The following is a 24,959-nucleotide window of genomic DNA, read 5'->3' as shown; positions in this document are numbered from 1 at the left end:
GTTTGTAGATCTTTGAAAAGTTTCAGATATTTTATGATGCTTTCAATGAACGAATTACCAGTCATTTAATTTATAAGCATCCAAACAATATTGCAACACTTTCAGCTTGTTCTATTAACATGCCAAAATTGGTATACAACACTATGAATCTCCGAGCCTTCTATCAAAAGTTCGGTTTTGGAGCGATCCTACAGCCATTCCGTAGACTTAGTGTTTAATTTGTTTGTGTTATAAAGAGTCCTACGATCTTGTGTTGACTGGGCAGTGGGCATCCTACCATCATCGAAATCTCTTCCGAATAGTTTTACCTAGCATTAATCGAGAATTGCACTTAAACTATTATTTACACCAACCATATCATAAGACTTGCCATGATTTTGCCCACTGTGCAACGCAGCTGAATTGACCGAGGATGAGCGTTGCGAACTCGGAGGAAACCGCAGCTCTAATCCTTTTATCGTTCTGCTGGTCCACCGTCGTCGTAGATACCAGGACATATGCCATAGAAAAGGGCCAACACAGCGGAGGTAACTTGCTTGACCCGAGTCGAAGCGGCTAATTCTTACAATGCAGATTTTAACGCAAATGTGGTTTTTATATCTACCTGGCATGACTAGCGACAATATGCTGCAAGGTAAAGCAGAATGGTGAAATTATTTAAATATTTCAATAAATTAGGGCTAGGGTATTTATCTGTACAACGGGGTGGTACCGGCTGCCGTGGGCGGGAAATGTCTTTTCGGGGAATGGAAATCGCCGCTCGTTTGTTTCAATTCGTGCCGGATTGTTTTCTTTCTTCTGGCCTGGACTACAATAGGAGATAGAATCGTAAATGTTGCTCTGTGCCGCGAGTCCATGCGATGACTAGCATTATGTATTAGGTGTGATGAGCCAGTTTATGGAATGGAGTGATTTATGAATAGGCAAATTTGAGTCGGAATATGACTTGAGTGCCATCAAAGGTCGTGGAGGTGTTCTCCTTAGACACAAATAGAATATATATTTATGTTTATTATAGACGAATTAAGAAGCTAAAAATGCTTGAATAACATAGACTAGTCAGTAGTAACAATGTGGCACGTGGACATTTGTATGTATTACGGAGTTCAATTAGTTTTCCGCAAACAAGAAAAAACACAAAAAAGATGAAAATCTTGAATACGATGCATTTCTGCAGGATAGCCGTAGACTCGGACTAATACAGGTCGGACTCGATTATCCGGAGACTCGATTATCCGGGGTTCGATTATCCGGAATTTTAGACTCGATTATCCGGAGTATTTTTTTTTCTTCGAATGTTTGTTATTCTAAATTCTTATTTTCAATAATATAATATGCAATATGATTATTTTAACAATGAGACGTATCTAGGTTGAAGGGGGGGGTTGAAAAAGGGGTTGTTTTGAATATTGAAATTTACCTATAGGCTTGTATATCAACTTCATGAATTCAAATGATTATATTATTGTTATATTCCTACAAAATAGGATTATTTGAGGAAGTATGAACATAGCTTGCATGGGAGGTACTGAAATAGGGGTGTTCTATATATTTAATTTTATTTTCATGAATCAATTATTTTCTTTAGAATATGTCCACAAACTTCTCGCTTCAAGAACTTTTCCGTGGAAGTCCGTTTCCTCTTTTTTTAGGCAATTACTTAATCGATTGCCAATTAAGCTATTGCATTTGAGACAAAACAGTCGCTCATTCGACAGATGAAAACGCAACCTCGCCACCATAAAACGATGTGTTTGGGTCCATAACATGGGTTGCAGAATTCGCTCTCAATTTAAAATTAACAACGATGGACATAAAGCATGAGGCTTTTTTTCACCATAACAAGACATGAAAACAAATTGCTCGTCACCAGATACAAATGCGAAAAAAGGGGCAGAGAAGGATTTTTTCAAAATAATTTCTGACTACTTCACTGCAAATACAATAAAACATAAGTTTTTCGTCATTTAATTGCGGATTTGATTTTTTTTTCTAGTGATTCGATTATCCGGAGGATTCGATTATCCGGAGTGAAAAAAAAATCGATACTCCGGATAATCGAGTCCGACCTGTATTAGAAATGCATTTCTATTCTGACGCAACAAACACTTAAAATTAATAGATTTTAGAATACTAATCCATAGCCAATCTTGAAAACAAATTAACCAGAGATTACCAACATCCTCGACAATAAAACTTTATAACCCAGAGTCCAGAATGAAATCACATTTATATCGGCCGATTAAATGACTTCGAAGGCAAACAGAACCAAACCGCAATCCGATTCACACCTATATCAATTCGTACCTCACTCGTTGCGGCATAACGTCATCCATCTGCTCAATCGCCATGAATGCTTAATACGATTCTCTACCGTTCTGCTCTTCCACTCTGTTCATTTCCAGACCGTAGCTTTCTAGTGGCCAATGCACAGCCGGAATCGTGCCACATCATCTTCTGCTCGGATGGCTTCTGCAAGATGACCGGGTTCACGCGGGCCGAGGTGATGCAGCGGTCCGCTTGCACCGAGTTCCTGCAGGGCCAGATGACCTCCCAGGCCGTCGTCCAGTCGATAAAGGAAGCCCTTCGCAAGGGCGAGGAGCAGCACTTCGAGATACTGTACTATCGGAAGAATGGTGAGTGTTTAGTGGTACAGGGGGAGGGAGTAGGGTTTAATACTCTTAATTAGAAATCGTACGGAGATTATTATTATGCAAACACTCAGCAGCAATGATTGCTGCTGAAAAGCGATTAAATAAAAATCATTGGTATATCAACGATGCTAAGAGAAAATCGGGGAAACCGTTGAACATTGCATATGGTTCTTACGATTTATGTGCATGCTCATACATATATTGAAAACTAAGATCACCTGTACGCATAACACGAAGCGACCTGCTATTTCAGTTTGCCTAATCGACAAAGGCATGATATTATTAATCCTGCCTTTAGCGGATTTGATTCCCGATTTACTCGAATTTTCTCGACTTCTCTGGGCATGAAATGCTTGTGGTTTGTGTAATCATTGATCTTGCCGCACGAAATACAATTTCAAGCCTTTAATCGACATCGAAAGCTCCCAATTAATAAATAAAGAAATAAATAGTAATAGTAATAAGCATTACATAATAAATTAATGTTCCCTAAAAGAAAGAAACATTTGGAATACCCCGTTCGATGTACTTCAGCTCGACGGTGACCTTCCAGTTTTCGGAGTCCGTCTCCAAGATAATTATCAAGTCAGCGTACACAAATGAAAAAGTTAATGTTATTTTTTAATCATATTTAACGCACATAAAAGGAGCGGCTCAAGTGACATGAATATATGTGTGATCTTAAAATTTCATGAAGCGAAAATCAAAAAAAAAATCACGCATCATGACGTATAAGTGAGCTAATTTATCCTACTCCATGACGTGTAACAATTATTACCCCGTTGGAAAAATAAACAAACAAGTTTTTTTTTAAAGAAATAACAATTTTAAAACTGGAGTACATACTTGGATTACATGATATGATTACATACTATTGCCTGCATCTTGAACCTTTTTAACAAATGTTTAAATTATTGCCAAATTCTTAGCTTAGGTTGGGATTTACCATCTATTCTCGAAGTGCACGCTCCAGCAGCTCTCGAAGTTTGACCAATAACGACGCAGGCCAAGTCCCTATAGTCATTTAGGAAAGAAAGGGAGGTTAGTGTGTGGTTATTATTGCTACTAGAGATCGAGAATACCTCTGCATCTCCACAATTACTACGGGCAGGTTTTATGTTAGGGTAGGGTGGGTAGGGTAATCAGAAACATAAATCGGGATTCAACATGGAAAGCGATGTGATCTATGCAGCTTCTATTTTAACAATTAGTAAGCATTTTTCATATAAAACAGTATTAGCCTTCTTCTAATCAAATCTTTTAGAATACGTGTAGAATCGTTCATTCATCATGAGGATAAACAATCAATCACTCAAAGTAAGCGATTGTTCATTTGAATGTAGACTAAAACGTCAACGCCATCGTGATTGCTTCAACGCGATGATATGCAATGCTTACTGCGAAGAGGCGACAATGTAACAATGAAACTATTTTTGAAATTTGAAACTAAGCAGAAATAATCATCATCAACAAAACTAAGGCAGGCGACTCCATCCAGAATCGAATTATATATTCTGTTATAACTATTTCGGTGAGCACTCAAAACTAGAAAGAGATCCCCAGTGCTGGGGAAACATAAGCCATCAAATAACTGTTTCAAATTTATTGGAGGAAAAATAAGCTTAGAGCCTGACATACAGACTGCAATGTTTCTGCTAGTGGATATAGTTTTTTATTATTTGTTCAGACTAAGACCAAAGTGGCCTGTGCGGTATATAAGAGTCTTCTCCATTCGGCTCGGTCCATGGCTACACGTCGCCAACCACGCAGTCTACGGAGGGTCCGCAAGTCATCTTCCACCTGATCGATCCACCTTACCCGCTGCGCACCTCGCCTTCTTGTGCCCGTCGGATCGTTGTCGAGAACCATTTTCACCGGGTTACTGTCCGACATTTTGGCTACATGCCCGGCCCATCGCAGTCGTCCGATTTTCGCGGTGTGAACGATGGATGGTTCTCCCAGCCAGGGACGGGAATGGTTGACATTTCTTTTTACCATTCATTCTTCCATGCAAAAAATAAAAACAAAACCACGGCAGCCGCAGCAGCAGCCACGCCAGGCAGATGACAGTCAGCTCATGCTTTTGACGTAGAACTACGTCTGTCTTTTCTATATTGGGGTACACTTTACGATTGCAAAAAATCGAAAAACGTCACGAAAATATGATAGACTTTGATCGTTAATCTTCTTCTTCTTCTTCTTATTGGCATTACATCCCCACACTGGGACAGAGCCGCCTCGCAGCTTAGTGTTCATTAAGCACTTCCACAGTTATTAACTGCGAGGTTTCTAAGCCAGGTTACCATTTTGCATTCGTATATCATGAGGCTAGCACGATGATACTTTTATGCCCAGGGAAGTCGAGACAATTTCCAATCCGAAAATTGCCTAGACCGGCACCGGGAATCGAACTCAGCCACCCTCAGCATGGTCTTGCTTTGTAGCCGCGCGTCTTACCGCACGGCTAAGGAGGGCCCCTTGATCGTTAATATCTCAGCCGTTTCTCGATGGATTTTCAATTTTCTTGGACCATCCGATCAAGGAACAGTCAACGCTTCATTCCCGATGTACACTGAAGTCGTTTTTTACGCGTTTTATTTTTACACGAATCGCTTTTTATACAATTTTTTTCACTAAAATTTCGGGATTAACGATTCATTTAGATATATTTTGGAATTTATGCTGTTTTTTTACGTTGTTTTAATTCACGCGGCCCATATCCTCCGCATAAAAGCTGGCTCCAGTGTGTTACAATATTTATGTATGATTATTTACTACTGAACACTTGCTAACAGTTTAGCAATCGGTTTTGGTTAATCAGTAAAACTAGTAAGTGCATCGCAAGCTTCTTCTACCATAGCACTACATTCCAACTGGAACTTGGCCTGCTTTTTAACTTAGTAATCTATTAGAATAAGGAAAATAAGTTCAAAAGTAGCATTTACCAATGCTTCGAATCGAGATACAATTATCGAACGACTTTTACTTTAATGCTCACTCAATCTCAGCAGACAATCACAAAAACTACCAGTACTGCCACGTAGTTCAACGTCACCTTTGCTTACAACCCAATTGGGCTGCACCTTTGAGTTTTTTTCTATTTTCTTTCCCACGATTAATGTTTTCGTACAATAATTTCACAACGTATAACCGTTTTTGGTGAGAAAAAATCATTTCATTACTCCTTGCTCATTTTAAAGATAAGAACGAATAAATCGGTACGTACGGATAGCACTCGTTCTAGGCTTTGCGCCATAAGTAATTAAACTCGATTATGTGCTGTTTGTGCTTCGCACGTGCCGAAACAAAAAATTTCATGCAAATGCTGACCGCACGCCGGCACGACTCTAACGTAGCAGCAAACAAACAGTTTGCTTCATCGGCAAAAAAATGTCACGATGTCGCGTACATTTTTTTTTTGTAAACTGTTTCGGCTTGATTGGTGCATGAATTTTGACTGGATAAAATGTGAATATTCACATAATCAGAGTGTTTTAACGTACATTTACCAACACTGCTCCCAACAGCTCATGCAACTCGTGGTTCATTCGCCTTCTCCACGTACCGTCCGCCATCTGCACCCTACCATAGATGGTACGCAGCACTTTCCTTTCGAAAATTCCAAGTGAGCGTTGGTCCTCCACAAGCATCGTCCAGGTCTCGTGTCTGTAGAGGACTACCGTTCTAATAAGCATTTTGTAGATAGACAGTTTGATACTACGGTGAACTTTATTCGATCGAAGTATTTTGCGGAGTCCAAAGTACGTACGATTTCCTACCACTATGCGTCTCCGAATTTCTCTGCTGGTATGGTTATCGGCGGTCACCAGTGAGCCCAAGTACACGAATTCTTTAACCAACTCGATTTCGTCACCACCGATAGAAACTCGTGGTGGGTGGCTTACATTGACCTCCCTTGAGCCTCTTCCTAACATGTACTTCGTCCAATCCATTTAGCTTCGCTTTTCAGTCTGATGTAATTACCCAATGCAGCGCTCAAGCCAGTGCCTCACCACCGTGTTTAAACAGCTCTGCTGGTAGTTGGTCAACTCCAGGGGCTTTGTTGTTTTTCAGCCGGCCGACCTCCTCCTGGATTTCCTGGAGATTCGGAGCCGGAAGTCTCATGTCTTGCGCGCGTGCTCCTAGGTTCATTTCCATATCGCCACCGTTGTCTGTCACATCGCCATTCAGGTGCTCGTCGTAGTGCTGCCGCCACCTTTGGATCACCTCACGCTCGTTTGTAAGAATGTTCCTTTTTATGTCCTTACACATATCGGGCTGTGGCACATGGCCCTTACGTGAACGGTTTAACTTCTCATAGAACTTTCGTGCGTTATTAGCGCGGTACAGTTCCTCCGTCTCTTCATGGTCTCGATCTCGTGCGGTGTTGCAGCAATCTCGCCCATGCTGCATTCTTCTCCTCAACTAACTGCTCACATTCGCCGTCAAACCAGTCGTTTATCTGATCCGGGAGCACCATACCTAGTGCAGCGGTTGCGGTGCTTCCAATGGCGGATCGAATATCTCTCCAGCCATCTTCAAGAGACGCTGCGCCTAGCTGCTTTTCCGTTGGGAGTGCCACTTCCAGCTGCTGCGCGTAGTCTTGGGCTAGTCTTGTAGCCGCCCAATGTTTAGCCGCGTTGACGGCGGAGCACAGACATCCTGCATCGAGGTAGTGGTCGGACTCAATATTCGCACTGCGGTAAGTGCGTTCATTCGTGATGTTGGAGAAGAATTTACCATCGATTAGAACGTGGGCGATTTGCTTTTCCGTTATTTGATTAGGTGATTTCCATCTGTCCTTATGGATATTCTTGCGGGGAAGTGCTTTGGACTACCATTCCGCGGGAGGCTGCAAAGTTTATGCATCGTTGGCCGTTGTCGTTCAATACGGTATGCAGACTATCCGGTCCGATGATCGGTCTATACATTTCCTCCCTTCCCCCCCTCCCTGACGTCACACAGTGGGCATCCCTCGAATGTCTGCTCCAGATGTGCATAGAACGCTTCTTCCTCGTCGTCGGGTCTCCCTTTGTGTGGGCAGTGCACGTTGATGATGCTATAGTTGAAGAATCGGCCTTTTATCCTCAGCTTGCACATCCTTGCGTTGATTGGCTGCCACCCAATCACGCGTTGGCGCATCTTTCCCAGCACTATGAAGCCGGTTCCCAGCTCGGTGGTGGTGCCACAGCTTTGGTAGAAGGTAGCCGCTCGATGTCCGCTTTTCCACACTTTCTATCCTGTCCAGCAGATTTCCTGCAGCGCTACGGCGTCGAAGTTGCGGGGATGTAATTCATCGTAGATTATCCTGTCGCAACCTTGCAATTCCATGTTCAAAGCTTCCAATCGTGATCCTTTATTCGTCGCCTAGGTCGTTGCCGATTATATCGAGTCGTATTATCTTCTATGTCGTTCGTGATGGTTGTTTTTAAAGACGGCTTATTGGGCCTGCGTAAACCTCCTGTCTCGTTGGAAGACCGTCGTGTCAGGGCTGTTTAACGTCCCACCTAACACAAGGACTTGGGTTTGTACGCTTTGAGCGGCACACGGTCGCTTTGACGGAGCTTACTTACAGCTTTTTATAAAAGTTTAACAGGGCCCACTGTCAAACCCCACCACTTCCTAGGCAGGCACCACAACTCTCAGATGGCCTGTGGAGGCATCGTCAAGCCCTTGGACATAGTCCCTGCTGCCCAGTGGGCGTCATGTTCGTGCCATTAACGGCGTCAGTCGTCAAAGCATATTTGTGAGCCGTAGAGTGTGGGTTTGATTGGGGTTCGACCCTAGTAGGGAGAAAACTTTTCGTGAAGCGAAAAAATCTCCACTGGTCCACTGGGAGTTGTGTGAATGTCCTGTTCGTTGTCTTGTTCCGTTAAGTATGTCAGTCTGTTCAGTATTCTAGTCAAAGACGAAGATTCTGTTTTTTTAATTTGTTTGGAAATTTTCAGGGTAACTTAGGTAAGAAATTCTATGTGAGATCCAAAATAAGTTTAACGGAAATTTATGGAGAGTTTTCGAAGGAATTTATTAAGAGTTCTTGAAAGAATTTCTGAAGGACTATCCGGGACTATACATTAAAAATCTAAATAATTTCCAGTTAAGTTTCTGGAGGAATTCACGAGGAAATTTAATAAAAGCTCCTATGGAATTTCTGGCTTCCACTGAAATTTTTAAAGGAAATTTTAAGAAATAGCTTCAAGAACCTTTGAGAGAAATGCTGTAGAAATCTCTGAAAGAATTACCTGAGGAACTTCCAAAGAAATTCCTAGAGAAAAATTCCGAAGAAAAACTTGAAGAACCTTCCTGAGAAATTCCTGGAGAAATTTTGGTTAAATAACGGAAGAACTCTTGGAAGAATTTGCCGAGGAATTCCTGGAGAAACTGCCCAACTAATTTCTAGTAGAACCTTCTAAAGACTTTATCGAAGAGTTTGCGGACACATTGAAGGAGCGAGTTTTAAAAATCATGGAGCAACATATGAAGAAAATTATGGAAGATCTTCCGGAGGAACTAGCAGGAATGTCTGGAGGAGCTACCGGAGGAACTCAGGATGAATTTTTTGGGGAAAATCTCAGAGAAAGTTTTAAGAAGAGAAACTTTCTTAGGAATTCTTGGATGACTGAAGGAACTTCCAGAAGAATTCCTGGAGGAACTTCCGGAGGGTTATCTGAGGAATGTCCAGATAAATTTCTTTATAATCTTCATAACGAACTTGTTGAGGAACTTACGAAGAAATTCCGTAGAATTTTTGGCACTCAAAATCAGTTCACGCAGACCCACGCCTTCGCGCCTTTGTTGCCGATCATAAATTGCGTGACACCGGCACCTTTCTTCTTCATCTTCTTATTGGCATTGCATCCCCACACTGGGACATAGCCGCCTTGCATCTTAGTGTCCATTAAGCACTTCCACAGTTATTAAGTGCGAGGTTTCTAAGCCAGTTTACCATTTATGCATTCGTATATCATGATGCTAGCCAATGATACTTTTATGCCCAGGGAAGTCGAGACAATTTCCAATCCGAAAATTGCCTAGACCGGCACCGGGAATCGAACCCAGCCACCCTCAGCATGGTCTTGCTTTGTTGCCGCTTGACTATTACTTCCATCTAAGAGATAGTGATTGGTTCCAAACAAATCAATATATGCGGTATTTCGAAAAATTTCGTTTGAGGTGGTTCGAAACGAAATTCCGCGGAATTTGAGTATGGCGAAATTTGATTTCTTGACTTCGTTTCGTAAAATTACAAAAATTTCGCTAGAAAAAACAAGCGACTCAGTTTTCTTCTACAACACTTCTTCAGTGTTTTGCTAGTGATATCCAACAGAAAACAAAAAGTATCTTTAACTATTCTATTTTTTACAGAAACGATCCAATTCAATATTAAGGACGTCAGGCTTAAAGTGTAAATGTAATCAGATATGAATAAGATTAGTATATCGTTGTCTTAAAGGCAAAGCCGTCCCGTGGAGGAGAAATTGACTCAATAAAACCTTGATTATAGTTCGACTGCGATATATATATGTTTTTATCTTCTGGCTTTTTCAGTCTGAAAATTATTCAGACTGTTTGACATTTGCATTGGCCCGTTTATTGAGTCTTTAATATTAAAAAAAAACAAACGCATCACAAATTATTATTCGTTTGGTATTGAATTACCTAAGCATGTCTATTTTTGGTATTATTTATTGGTATTTTACCTCATACCAACTTCCAAAGTCTTTTTCGGGCCCCTTTTTCTTATAAAAGGCCAATTTCTTCACCTTCGCTTAGGCTTCAAATCGGGATTAAGCGCATGGGTAATCACCGCTTAAGAGTTAAGAAGGCCGTAAGGAAAACAAAATACAACATTTCAAACATCAATTTGAATCTTATCTAAAAGTAAGAATAAAAAGTTCAGAGGATTGAAGATATTCCACACAACACTCAATATTCGGCGAATCATCGAAATATTTGGATTGATTTGAAACACGGTTTTCGTCTTTGTGTTTTCTAAATAACTTCGTTTGCAATCAATATCTAGTCGCTTACCAAGATGGCTTCAGATAAACTACCTTTTTAACCAACCAATGATTCCTTTCCCGTAGCGCTCACGAAGATGCAGAGCATTCTTCGGTCTCTTATAACAATGAGTGTCAAACAAATTTTCCTCTCCTAATCCTAAATTGACTGTGAGGACGTGACCGGCATCGCTATTGGTCATGAAGCAAGTACAATGAGAATATTTTGTTTATCCCAAGAAGATTATTCAATTGACTTTTCCCGTCAAAAATTGTATCTCGTTTTATTGACTCAGTCGATTCTATGGCTTATTTAAGGTCAACTTTCCCAAAGAACCCACATTTTTTAAGCCTCTAATTATTTTTAAAATCGAAAACAAAAACCGAAAAAGTGCTGCACGTGTGAACCGGCCTTAAAGATTCACTTGATTTTTGTTCAAAATCGGGCCAATCTTAAAAAAAATCATCTTGATTTTTATTTTAAATTTTAAAAATACTCAGAGGCGTCAACAAAAATGTGTTCTTTGGGAAAGTTGATCGTAAATAAGCCAAAGATTCGATTGAGCGAATAAAGTTTTTTGACGGGAAAGGTCAATTGATGCAATATGCATATTTGTTGTTTCTTGGCCAATCATGATTAACTATGATGTGTACATTTAATAAAGCTAAGCTGTTCTTTGATTATTTGCACAATATGTATGGAACATCGTAGAGTCGTGGGCATTTCAAGATTTTCGCATGGAATTTAAAAAAAAAATCCAGGACAAGTTGAAAGATCAATAAAATTGCTGAAAGTTCTTTACTCATGATTGCTCTCAGCTCATACTGACCATAACAGCTGTTTCTTGCACTTAATTGAAGTCGGTTGATGATGGAAATTTGGCAAAATTTTTAGCATGACTCATATGCACAAACACATATACAAGGTCAAACAGACAATAGCTCAGTTGGTCGAGCTGACTGCATATAACAGCGGTACTCAGCCTTTTTCTTGATAGGTACCCCTTCAAACTTTTACATTCATTGAGGTACCCCCTATAGTTTTTTGCTGTGAATGAAAATAAGCATAGCTAATATGATATGTGGATAACGGATCTGGAAATTATCGCAATATATGGCTCTCCAAAGTGTTGTCTGAAATCTTCGTTATTCTGTGAAACTTTGCAATTCAAATTAAGTTTATACATCAAGCTTTCAATAAGACGTTGATGACCTTTGGAGGCTTCCGAGCTTCTTGAAAGTAAGCTTCCGCGCTTCGTGAAAGGATCCTTCTGAACCTCACTAAGGGAGGCTTCAGAGCCTTTTGAAAGAAAGCTTCTTCAAAATAGAATTTCGATCCTATGAAGAGAGGCTTCCGAGCTTCTTGAAAGGAGGCTTCCAAGTCTCGATAAAGGAGGCTTCCAAGCTTCTAGAAAGTAGGCTTCCAAGCCTCTAGAACAGCGATTCTCAACCTTTTTCTTGGGAAGTACCCCTTCGAACTTTTGCGTTCATTGAGGTATTCCCTATTTTTATCGCCCTAATGAAATAACGGGATATGTGGCTCTCCATTATTCACATAGTTCTATCTAAACATTTGTTTACAATTTGTGGTTTTTCGTGAAACTTTCCAATTCAAATTATGTTTATACATCAAGCTTTCTACAAGACTTTGAAGATCCGAGCCAATTAAAAAGAGGTTTCCGAGCCTCTTGAAAAGGCACCCAAACTTCTTGAAAGGAGGCTTCCGAGCCTCTTGAAAGGAGGCTTCCGAGCCTCTTGACAGGAGGCTTCCGAGCCTCTTGAAAGGAGGCTTCCGTGCCTCTTGACAGGAGGCTTCCGAGCCTCTTGAAAGGAGGCTTCCGAGCCTCTTGAAAGGAGGCTTCCGAGCCTCTTGAAAGGAGGCTTCCGAGCCTCTTGAAAGGAGGCTTGAGCCTCTTGAAAGGAGGCCTGAGCCTCTTGAAAGGAGGCTTGAGGCCTCTTGAAAGGAGGCTTCTGAGCCTCTTGAAAGGAGGCCTGAGCCTCTTGAAAGGAGGCTTCTGAGCCTCTTGAAAGGAGGCTTCTGAGCCTCTTGAAAGGAGGCTTCTGAGCCTCTTGAAAGGAGGCTTCCTGAGCCTCTTGAAAGGAGGCTTCTGAGCCTCTTGAAAGGAGGCTTGAGGCCTCTTGAAAGGAGGCTTGAGCCTCTTGAAAGGAGGCTTCTGAGCCTCTTGAAAGGAGGCTCGAGCCTCTTGAAAGGAGGCTTCTGAGCCTCTTGTAAGGAGGCCTGAGCCTCTTGTAAGGAGGCTTCTGAGCCTCTTGTAAGGAGGCTTCTGAGCCTCTTGTAAGGAGGCTCTGAGCCTCTTGTAAGGAGGCTTCTGAGCCTCTTGAAAGGAGGCCTGAGCCTCTTGAAAGGAGGCTTCTGAGCCTCTTGAAAGGAGGCTCTGAGCCTCTTGAAAGGAGGCTTCTGAGCCTCTTGAAAGGAGGCTTCTGAGCCTCTTGAAAGGAGGCTTCTGAGCCTCTTGAAAGGAGGCTTCTGAGCCTCTTGAAAGGAGGCTTGAGGCCTCTTGAAAGGAGGCTTCTGAGCCTCTTGAAAGGAGGCTTCCTGGAGCCTCTTGAAAGGAGGCTTCTGAGCCTCTTGAAAGGAGGCTTCTGAGCCTCTTGAAAGGAGGCTTCTGAGCCTCTTGAAAGGAGGCTCTGAGCCTCTTGAAAGGAGGCTTCTGAGCCTCTTGAAAGGAGGCTTCTGAGCCTCTTGAAAGGAGGCTTCTGAGCCTCTTGAAAGGAGGCTGGAGCCTCTTGAAAGGAGGCCTGAGCCTCTTGAAAGGAGGCTTCTGAGCCTCTTGAAAGGAGGCCTGAGCCTCTTGAAAGGAGGCTTCTGAGCCTCTTGAAAGGAGGCCTGAGCCTCTTGAAGGAGGCTTCTGAGCCTCTTGAAAGGAGGCTTCTGAGCCTCTTGAAAGGAGGCTGAGCCTCTTGAAAGGAGGCTTCTGAGCCTCTTGAAAGGAGGCTCTGAGCCTCTTGAAAGGAGGCTTCTGAGCCTCTTGAAAGGAGGCTCTGAGCCTCTTGAAAGGAGGCTTCTGAGCCTCTTGAAAGGAGGCTCTGAGCCTCTTGAAAGGAGGCTTCTGAGCTCTTGAAAGGAGGCCTGAGGCCTCTTGAAAGGAGGCTTCTGAGCCTCTTGAAAGGAGGCCTGAGCCTCTTGAAAGGAGGCTTCTGAGCCTCTTGAAAGGAGGCTCTGAGCCTCTTGAAAGGAGGCTGAGCCTCTTGAAAGGAGGCTCTGAGCCTCTTGAAAGGAGGCTTCGGAGCCTCTTGAAAGGAGGCTTCTGAGCCTCTTGAAAGGAGGCTTCTGAGCCTCTTGAAAGGAGGCTCTGAGCCTCTTGAAAGGAGGCTCTGAGCCTCTTGAAAGGAGGCTTCTGAGCCTCTTGAAAGGAGGCCTGAGCCTCTTGAAAGGAGGCTTCTGAGCCTCTTGAAAGGAGGCCTGAGGCCTCTTGAAAGGAGGCTTCCAGGCCTCTTGAAAGGAGGCCTTGAGCCTCTTGAAAGGAGGCTTCTGAGCCTCTTGAAAGGAGGCTTCTGAGCCTCTTGAAAGGAGGCCTGAGCCTCTTGAAAGGAGGCTTCTGAGCCTCTTGAAAGGAGGCTTCTGAGCCTCTTGAAAGGAGGCTTGAGCCTCTTGAAAGGAGGCTTCTGAGCCTCTTGAAAGGAGGCTCTGAGCCTCTTGAAAGGAGGCTTCCGGGCCTCTTGAAAGGAGGCTTCCTGAGCCTCTTGAAAGGAGGCTTCTGAGCCTCTTGAAAGGAGGCTTCTGAGCCTCTTGAAAGGAGGCTTCTGAGCCTCTTGAAAGGAGGCTTCTGAGCCTCTTGAAAGGAGGCTTCTGAGCCTCTTGAAAGGAGGCTGGAGCCTCTTGAAAGGAGGCTTCTGAGCCTCTTGAAAGGAGGCTTCTGAGGCCCTCTTGAAAGGAGGCTTCTGAGCCTCTTGAAGGAGGCTTCTGAGCCTCTTGAAAGGAGGCTTCTGAGCCTCTTGAAAGGAGGCTTCCTGAGCCTCTTGAAAGGAGGCTCTGAGCCTCTTGGAAGGAGGCTTCTGAGCCTCTTGAAAGGAGGCTCTGAGCCTCTTGAAGGAGGCTTCTGAGCCTCTTGGAAGGAGGCCTGAGCCTCTTGGAAGGAGGCTTCCTGAGCCTCTTGAAAGGAGGCTTGAGCCTCTTGAAAGGAGGCTGAAGGGAGCCTCTTGGAAAGGAGGCCTGAGCCTCTTGAAAGGAGGCTTCTGAGCCTCTTGAAGGAGGCCTGAGGCCTCTTGAAAGGAGGCTTCCTGAGCCTCTTGGAAGGAGGCTTCCTGAGCCTCTTGAAAGGAGGCTTCCGAGCCTCTTGAAAGGAGGCTGAGCCTCTTGAAAGGAGGCTGAGCCTCTTGAAAGGAGGCTTCTGAGCCTCTTGAAAGGAGGCTGAGCCTCTTGAAAGGAGGCTTCTGAGCCTCTTGAAAGGAGGCTTTGAGGCCTCTTGAAAGGAGGCTTGAGCCTCTTGAAAGGAGGCTCTGAGCCTCTTGAAAGGAGGCTCTGAGCCTCTTGAAAGGAGGCTTCTGAGCCTCTTGAAAGGAGGCTTCCTGAGCCTCTTGAAAGGAGGCCTGAGCCTCTTGAAAGGAGGCTTCTGAGCCTCTTGAAAGGAGGCCTGAGGCCTCTTGAAAGGAGGCCTGAGCCTCTTGAAAGGAGGCTTCCGAGCCTCTTGAAAGGAGGCTCTGAGCCTCTTGAAAGGAGGCTTGAGCCTCTTGAAGGAGGCCTGAGCCTCTTGAAAGGAGGCTTCCGGAGCCTCTTGAAAGGAGGCTTCTGAGCCTCTTGAAAGGAGGCTGAGCCTCTTGAAAGGAGGCTTCTGAGCCTCTTGAAAGGAAGCTTCTGAGCCTCTTGAAAGGAGGCCTGAGCCTCTTGAAAGGAGGCTTCTGAGCCTCTTGAAAGGAGGCTTGAGCCTCTTGAAAGGAGGCTTGAGCCTCTTGAAAGGAGGCTTCTGAGCCTCTTGAAAGGAGGCTTCTGAGCCTCTTGAAAGGAGGCTCTGAGCCTCTTGAAAGGAGGCCTGAGCCTCTTGAAAGGAGGCTTCTGAGCCTCTTGAAAGGAGGCTTCCTGAGCCTCTTGAAAGGAGGCTTCTGAGCCTCTTGAAAGGAGGCTTCTGAGCCTCTTGAAAGGAGGCCTGAGCCTCTTGAAAGGAGGCCTGAGCCTCTTGAAAGGAGGCTTCTGAGCCTCTTGAAAGGAGGCTTCTGAGCCTCTTGAAAGGAGGCCTGAGGCCTCTTGAAAGGAGGCTCTGAGCCTCTTGAAAGGAGGCTCTGAGCCTCTTGAAAGGAGGCTTCTGAGCCTCTTGAAAGGAGGCTTCTGAGCCTCTTGAAAGGAGGCCTGAGCCTCTTGAAAGGAGGCTTCTGAGCCTCTTGAAAGGAGGCTCTGAGCCTCTGAAAGGAGGCTCCTGAGCCTCTTGAAAGGAGGCCCTGAGCCTCTCTTGAAAGGAGGCTCCTGAGCCTCTTGAAAGGAGGCTCCTGAGGCCTCTTGAAAGGAGGCCTCTGAGCCTCTTGAAAGGAGGCTTCTGAGCCTCTTGAAAGGAGGCTTCTGAGCCTCTTGAAAGGAGGCTTCTGAGCCTCTTGAAAGGAGGCCTGAGCCTCTTGAAAGGGGGCTTCCGAGCCTCTTGAAAGGAGGCTTCCGAGCCTCTTGAAAGGAGGCTTCCGAGCCTCTTGAAAGGAGGCTTCCGAGCCTCTTGAAAGGAGGCTTCTGAGCCTTTGAACGGAGCTTCTAAGCTTTTAGGAAAAAAAAGTCCTTCAAACCTTTCAAATTGGGATGGATTTTAGTTCAGAAGCATATCTTAACATATCAATATTTTTTTATCATATTCTTATTTTTTGTTTCGATCAGATTTTAAAAATTTGTTCCTTCTTCGTTTGGTCTATAACCTTTTTGTGCTACAGCCCTTCATGTACTGTGCCGGTTGTGGTAGGCAAAATCAACTAGGATTTATGTACAATGCAATGTTTTTGAATAAAAAATTAAACAGTTAACAAAACTTTATCAATCAAGGAATTTTATTACATCCGCCATTGCCCATTTTTTCCGAGGTACCCCCTGAGGCCAGTGAAGGTACCCACAGGGGTACATGTACCCCAGGTTGAGAACCGCTGGCATATAAGACTATGGATCTCCAAGCCTCCTATTAAAAGTTTGAATTTGGAAGGAAATAATAGCCTTTTGGTAGAACTTTATGTATGAGAAAGGAAAAATTATTTTATCATACCTGACAAACTGCTGCCGTAAAAACTTTGCGATCACATTTGTGAAATACAATTTGAAATACATAGCTTTGTGCATTTTAGAAATTAGTATCTGCGTATATGCCTGACAGATGTGGATATATAAATAACAAGGATTGTAGTTCTCACTCATTCTCACGAACAGAGAATGCTCCAAATCATGTTGTGGGAAAAGAAAAAAGGTCTGATAAAAGATAATCATTTCTTCCTCACTGCCAGTGCCACGAAAAGTTGATTTGCTCGTTTTCTCACTCTTTTCTTCCTTTTCATGCCATAACCAATTGCAAAAAGAGTAGCTTTTATGGAACAAACGACCAAATACCTACATGCAGTCGATGTGGTGGTATCCTAAGTAGGGATGTAGGGATGGCTAAAGTGGCCACTGCCATTTCTGTTTATGTTCTAGGTTCGAATCCCGACTGCTTCTTCTGTTATTAAATATAACTCTATTGGTCACAAAACAGTTATTTGACTTCGAAAAGTAAAAAAAGGAATGCGTACATAATGCGGAAAAAAATATATTTTTTCGTTTCGTTTAATAAAATGTTGAATTAAATTGATCTTGATTTCGTATCGTTTCGAAGTCTCGAAAGTAAATCTATATTTCGTTTCGTTTCGTTCCGAATCAACATAGACATTTTTAATTTCGTTTCGTTAGGAAAAATTGTGTTATCGTATACCCTTAATCTGTGGTAACGGATGAAAGTCATACTATTCTCATACAATAGTCTTGGCTTGTATCTCCTACGAATTTGTGCGAATTGCTCAATGCTAATGCTAATTATTTTTGTTTTCAAATTCTTACACTATTAGGTGTTTTACCCTAATATAATACCTTAGAGTGATTCAAATTTTGACTTTTTGTTCCCCTATGCTTAAACGATGATATTTGCGGTTTAAATATTCTTCCTAAACTTTTAGCTAATTTGGATGATATTTGACTGAGCACGCGTAGTTTGAAGTTTGTGTGGAAATTACGATATAAATCGCCACTTATGTAAAAACCCGTTTCGTGTGTTGGTCTATAAATTATTTTAATACAATCAGCTTATTCACCTAATAAAATACTTCCTAAGCTAGAAAATAGTTGTTGCTGCGAAGCGATCTGACTTTTGTAAACATAGTTAAATATAAAGAAAACAAAATTGCTCATTATTGATATTGATGTTATTCTTTCCACATGTTTTCCACATAAATTACCTTTCTCATAGCAGTTTTCATACGAACTTTAAACTGGACGTGCTCAGTCAAATTACTTCCAAATTAGCTAAAATGTCAGGAGGACTATTAAAACAGCAAATATCATCGTTTAAGCACAGGGGAGCCGAAAAAGTCAAAATTTTAATCACTCCAATAATGCCTATTCGAAGACAAATTTAATGTTTAAGATTAGATCAGATGGCTTTGGCTCTGGTAAATTTCTTAGCGATAATACGTATCATAATATCAACATTTCGTGTCACATGCAACGACGCAATGCATTCACCTTGACGGGGATTCTTAAAAAGTCGAGTGTGTTCGAATGTAACGGAAATTCAAACCGGACTGGATTCAATATGACAGTAAGTATTAGGGCACATATTTTCGATCTGATGCAGTTAGACTTTTCATCAGCTAATAAATAAATGTCAGTGATATCACAATTATTGAATAATATTATTGTGATAACGTAACATGCTGGATTTCAAGAGAGCCTCCGCAAGGCAAAGTATGATGTGATGCACCGATGTTTTTCTCAGAGCAACCACAGCGTAAAGAACAACATTGACATGTTCTCTTCTGCTTTCTTCTCAGCTGCTTTCTTCCATACGCTAAACATGCTTCAGACAAACTTAGTCAATATTTAGCAGAGATTAGACTTCAAACAGAGGTGAGGAATCGATCATTAAATAACTCAGATAAATACACCTGGCATCATGGTTTGGTCGAAATATTGGAATGTAATGACCGATCCAAAAGCCTAATAGAAATCGTTACTTCCAAATCACTCCACAAAAGCAATGTTTCACCCAACCAAAGAATGGCAGATTTTAATACAGTTCTGTATAAGAACCTTACAGAAACTGTATAAAATTTTTGCATATACAATTTCGGAAGATTTTAATTCTACCATTGTATTGAAATCCTACAATATTCAAATATTTTAGTACATATGTATAGAAAGTTTACATTTCTTGTATTAAAACTTTGCAGAGTTATGTATGCTAAAATTTCATACAGTAATCGTAAGATTTGTGTTTTGGGTGTTTTATAATTCTTAAAATAGAATAAATACCGAAAGGATCAACTGTCTAAGACGAATTTAGTACTTTCCATTTAATTTCACTTCGTTTTGTTTTCTATACAGATATGTATTTCGGCCTCAACTGTGACGTAGTGGAATTAAATGGAAAATACTAAGCTCGTCTTAGATAGTTAAAGACATTCCGCTCTCAAAATCATTACAAAGAATAAAGTATTTCTTATCTACTGAAGTTTAGATGAGAAACATTAAGACGTGAATCGATTTATTTTATAATTTAATTTAGAATAATAAAAATTGCATGGATTTTTAAAACTCGTTCAAACTACGTGTCACTAATTTGAGGCGTGCAATCAGTTAAAATGAGTGTCTCACGCGGAAAGAGATACTACCACAATAAGGGAGAGTTTCATAAAACGCCTCACATTTTATCCTGTATGGAGTGTGAACAAAATTAATATTATAGCTTACATTATAGAATCGGGATAAATCTAAATCACGCTTCTATGGTGTCAGGAACATTGGCAAGGGCTTCTTTTTCAGGAAATATCAATAGTAAAATGAAAATACCTAGAAAAATCGAAAAAGCACAAGTACATTCAATGTAAGCGGTTTGTTAATTGCAACACATCAAACGGTTGCCAGCTAACATCAGATGCAATAAAAGTGAATCTTATCGTGCGTGCAACGCAATGCAGCTGTTATTTGACATCGTTTTGAAGTTTGGCAGTCCTAATTACAAAACTGGTGCAACTATCGAATTGCAGTTAAATGACTTTTAAACAAGGATATATATGTTTGTGGTTGAATTATTTTATTGTGGCACTTTGGTATATTTTCCCCTGCTTCTCTAGCCACAAAAATTACGTTCCATAGTCACTTCTTTGCAACGTCATCGGTGCCGTGAGTTCCCGCAACACATGCGCGCCAAACACCCCAACACAAATGCTCAACGCGTTCTATCCCCGTCACACCAATGCAGGCGAACGGCTTCAATCAAGCAAAACATGCTTTCGTTTGTTCGCTTGCTCTCACGTGGTCACATGGTCCGGTCCGTTGCATGTAGGAATGATGCTACCTCGACTAAAAACTCGCTCCGTCGCTGTGACCAGCATAAAGAGTGATATCACCCTCAGCAGCAGTTTGGCTTTGATACATCGCACCGTGACTGACGTTGTTGCTGCCTGCGCTCCATATAGCGACATACTACTGCAGTGGTCGACCAAGCAGAACGACAGAGGAATCTACGCTTCGATTGTCGTCGCAGAAGCAGCAGCACCAAGAAAGAAAGTATTATCTGTGGTCATTGGCCAGTGCTTTTTGTGTCCGTTTCGATTAATCTGCCTACATTTTCGATAATAGTTCTCATCCCGTTCCTGTGCGATGTGAAAACTACCTTCTTGTGAACTGAGTAACAACTATGAATGCTGGTGATGGTGGCCACAGTGCCTGGATGATGTGATATGGTGATGTGTGTTTTTAACTGGAGCCTAGAAAACAAACAAACTGATAACGTTTTGTCCCCTTAAATCCTCCTTCTTTCTCACATTTGCATCTTCGGACTGTCCAAACAGCAGTGAGGTCTTCCTACAGTAATGGCCTCGGCGTTCTTGAGATGAGCAACTATTCCTCGTCTTCGTCCACGGAGCAAATCAAGCATCAAGGAGTAGCAGAAGCAGTAGCGACATCCGATATACGAACAGACAATGAAAAACTGGTGGTAAGGCAAAAAATCAATAACAGCAACAACTACGACCGTTCTAGTTCTGCGGGTGCAATTGGCGAAGCAGAAACAGCACGGCACTACAGTAGTGAAACTGCACGGGACGACGGCTGTGATAGTGTTTGTTTTGGTGATATTAGAGCGTACTGCAACGAGATGACCATCAACGGTGAAGCAAATTCTGGCGACGAAGGGGTGGTTGAGATGCCCGTATTTACCAACTCGGATATGCCCTTGACCGAGGGAAGGCTACGCAGGAAGCTGCAATTTTTCTTCATGAATCCCATCGAAAAGTGGCAAGCCAAGCGACGGTTCCCCTACAAATTTGTGGTTCAAGTTATTAAAATAATATTAGTCACGCTGCAGCTTTGCCTTTTCGCGCACTCTAGATATATGCACGTCAACTATACGTGGGATAATACGATTACGTTTTCGCACATGTTCCTGAAAGGTTGGGACATCACGATGGAAGTCAGCACATATCCGCCAGAAACGGGACCCTTATCCGTGTACGTAATCGACGATTTCTTTCAAACTATTGATTACGCTATCGATGGCTACGCAAATCTCGAGGAAGCAATTGGACCATACTCCTACCCTAACGAAGACAACACGATGGCGCCAATGCAATTCTGTTTGTACCGATACAAAGACGGTACCATTTTCGGTTTCAATGAAAGCTACTTTTTCAATCCAGAGATTGACACTCTCTGTCTGGATTTGGATAGCAATGTGACGACCATCGGCAGCCGTAAGTATCTCCATCAGAAAGATATCCATATCAACTTTTCGGCTTTGGTCAAGGCCGAACTCAGGTTCGCCATCAAAACGGTGAACTTCAAAGCTGCTGGTCCTATCACGGCTCCGGACTGCTACCAGTTTGATATTTTGATCTTCTTCAACAATCAGGATCACGACGGACAGATGACTTTAAGTCTTGAAGCGGAGCCCAAGCGTCTCATTTGCCACGGTGACGTCGAGTTCATCAAGAACTCTAAAATCGAAGACGCTTTGCGTAGCGCCCTCAATATTTTGGTCATTCTTATCTGTGCTGTCTCGTTTGCTCTTTGCGCCAGGGCAATTTATCGTGCACAACTGCTTCGAATGATCACATATGACTACTTTTTGCAAGTATACCGCAAAAAACTAGCCCTCGAAGATAAGATGGAATTTGTTAATATGTGGTACATCATGATCGTCCTCAATGATGTCCTTCTCATCATCGGTTCCGCGCTCAAGGAGCAAATCGAGCAGAAACACTTCATCGCCGACGACTGGAACCTGTGTTCCTTACTTCTCGGAATTGGTAACCTTTTGGTCTGGTTCGGCGTCCTGCGATATCTCGGATTCTTCAAAACGTACAACGTAGTAATTCTTACCCTCAAAAAGGCCGCCCCAAAAATTCTACGCTTCCTGCTGTGTGCCCTTCTAATTTATGCCGGTTTCACCTTCTGCGGATGGCTGGTCCTGGGTCCGTACCACATCAAATTCCGGTCCCTCTCGACCACCTCCGAGTGCCTGTTCGCCCTCATCAACGGCGACGACATGTTTGCCACCTTCACCATCATGTCGGAGAAATCCATCATGCTGTGGTGGTTCTGCCGCATTTACCTGTACGCCTTCACCAGTTTGTACATCTACGTGGTCCTGTCCTTGTTCATCTCGGTCATCATGGACGCGTACGACACGATCAAAAAGTATTACAAGGAAGGCTTCCCGCAGTCCGATCTGCGGAAATTCGTTGGCCCCTGCGATCCGAATGACTTCTCGAGCGGAGTTTTCCGCGAACATGACTTCGACTGTGAGCAGCAAATCGGCTTCATCGAATCCCTTAAACGAATATTCTGCTCCTGGCGGGGCGATAGGGCACGAGGACCCACCGGATACACATCCCTTGCGCCGAAGGTGTCGTCTTCCTCCTCTACCGAAGGCTATGTTTCGTAAATATCAAACTGTAGTAAATTTTTGTTGAAATTTATATTAACTGCACTCCACAGAAAAGATATTCCCGAAATGTTTTTATGTTCACTGTTATGTATAACTAGTTAGTAAGTTGAAAATTTGAACTGGAGCCAAAATAAAACTAAATATCCTGGTTTAGGAGCAAGAATGCAAGCCATAGATTATTCTAGTTTAAATATTAAAGTGTAAATTTGTTTTCTGCCGCTCAAATTACACAAATCGATAGCTGTATTAATAGAGAATTTGTTTGATATGCATTCGAGACGTGATAGTTCATGGATTTTATGTGATGAAATAAAAGTACCACTATAATCTAATTAATATACTAAGATTAAGCATAAGCGTTTTATTTGTCATCCTAAAATGAAAGAAAGAATTTTGGGCGCATTTATAGTTTCACTGAAATATGTTCAATAGGGGAAGACATAAATGAATTTTATATTTTTTTGGTTTTTTTATTTTACATTACATGCACACTTTTTGGAACTAAGCGTTGATAGATTTACGTGCGACAAGCTTCATTCGACAGAGAATTCGGTCCCATTGTTTGTTATCGAAAATTGGACTGATCGGATATTGCCTTCTGACGTTTCCGAAAAATCATCGTTATTTTCCCTAGGCTACTTCCTCAAAAAACAATGTGAAATATTGACAAAAAACATCACTCAACCCTTCGATTACGGCACTTTTTTATACGTCTTTTCGCTATACGTCCCTCTTTTTACGACACGTGACGTGAATAGTAGTTTGTACAACTAGTAGCAAAAAAATCATTTTTTCAGCACGAGTTGTACGTTTATTGCAATAACAAAAAATGGGCTTTCATATGATAAAACTCTACAAAAATTGTGCAGTCTAATTTACTCCACGTGATCATTCTTGCTAAAACAATATGTTGCTGCAGAGAACGATCAGATTCCACATAATTGTGCCACATTGAATAGCTCGACAAGCCTTGAAGCGACAGATGGGCTTGCCTTTGGAAAACTTTAGTGTCATGTCCATCAAACTATTTCATTTATTACGCGACGCAGTGAATACACTATTTGAACGATTTGAACACTTACCCAAGCTAATCCAGCAAAATGTAGACACGTAACTGCTGTTCTGATGTTGTTTTTATTTATTAAACCACCCAGATGACTCATTTGAGTTGCATAATGGTCATTGAAGCATCTGTTTCGTTGGTATGGAAAAGTAAGTTACTCAGAGACGATCTGTGAACCAGGTATTATGATCAGGAATTGCAAAAAGTAATGTTAAGCATATAATAAATCCAAATGTAAATCTATAAGAAGGCACTCTTAGAAACCCAAAGAACTGAGAAGCTATTTTGCATCTTCAATATTTGCCTTCAACAAGTGTTCCATTCCACGTCATCCAAGAATTCCCTGGAGTCTACACGCGTAACTAGAGCCTTAAGATCTTCACACATGACCAAAGGGCTGATATCTGTTTTGAAAACTGGCTCATCCAGGTTACCCAAGAATTTTCTGGAATATAGGCCTTGAGGTCTACACTCGTAACCAAAGGGTTATTCTTTCTATTTGAAAATGGTCCATGCCCTTTTCAATCCATGGAATCAAATTGGCTATGCCTTGAATAACTATTCCATCTTACGTCCTCCAAGAATCTCTTGGAGTCTACACGCGTATCCAAAAAGCTATTATTCACTTTTGAAAATGCTTCATGCCCTATTTGATCTATTTAACCACATTGGATGCACCTTCAATAACTGTTCCATTTCAGGTCATCCAAGAAGGCCTAAAGGCCTACAAGGCCTACAAATGATGTTACTTCTTTTTGTAAACGGTTCAAGCCTTTTTTATCTTTTCAACCAAATTGGATACGCCTTCAATAGCTGTTCCTTTCCAGGTCAACAAAGAATTTCCTGGAGCATAGAATTTGAGGTCTACAGGCGTAGCCAAAGGACTGTTATCTCTTTTTGAAAATGGTTCACGCCCTATTTCATCTATTTCACCGAATTGGATGCGCCTGCAATAACTGTTCCGTTTTTGGCTATACAAGAATTTCATGGAGTATAGGCCTTCAGGTCGACATGCTTTCCAAGATGGCTTAGAGTAGAGTGGGCCAAGAGTGCGCATGGGGTAAGAGTACGTTTTTGATTTTTTGAAGTAATAGAAAAAGATAAACTAGCAGCACTGCATCAGTTT

At 42.1% G+C, this 24,959-nt stretch overlaps 2 protein-coding genes across 14 annotated transcripts in view; both read left to right on the top strand.

The window, feature by feature from the left end:
- The window catches only part of LOC134218252 (potassium voltage-gated channel subfamily H member 6), a 531,314-nt gene that overhangs the window by 163,683 nt on the left and 342,672 nt on the right, over window positions 1-24,959 (top strand). For all 7 annotated transcript variants that reach the window (XM_062697177.1, XM_062697179.1, XM_062697175.1 and 4 more), the window contains exon 3: window positions 2,406-2,636. In XM_062697177.1, coding sequence (XP_062553161.1) covers window positions 2,406-2,636 — 231 coding nt within the window. The remainder of the gene's footprint in view (window positions 1-2,405; window positions 2,637-24,959) is intronic.
- On the top strand, window positions 20,038-23,120 carry LOC134218248 (mucolipin-3-like). Of its 7 annotated transcripts, none has more exons than XM_062697171.1 (3): window positions 20,038-20,390; window positions 20,463-20,566; window positions 20,678-23,120. In XM_062697171.1, the coding sequence occupies exon 3, from the start codon at window positions 20,716-20,718 to the stop codon at window positions 22,765-22,767; it is 2,052 nt and encodes a 683-aa protein (XP_062553155.1). In that variant the 5' UTR covers window positions 20,038-20,390; window positions 20,463-20,566; window positions 20,678-20,715; the 3' UTR covers window positions 22,768-23,120. The 7 variants fall into 7 exon arrangements, with proteins under 7 accessions (XP_062553155.1, XP_062553156.1, XP_062553152.1 ...); XM_062697172.1 differs by having other exon boundaries at window positions 20,675-23,120; XM_062697166.1 differs by having other exon boundaries at window positions 20,039-20,390; window positions 20,463-20,571.

The sequence above is a fragment of the Armigeres subalbatus genome, chromosome 2, assembly GCF_024139115.2.
Source record: "Armigeres subalbatus isolate Guangzhou_Male chromosome 2, GZ_Asu_2, whole genome shotgun sequence".
Lineage (NCBI taxonomy): Eukaryota > Metazoa > Arthropoda > Insecta > Diptera > Culicidae > Armigeres > Armigeres subalbatus.
This window is presented reverse-complemented; position numbering and strand designations above follow the sequence as displayed.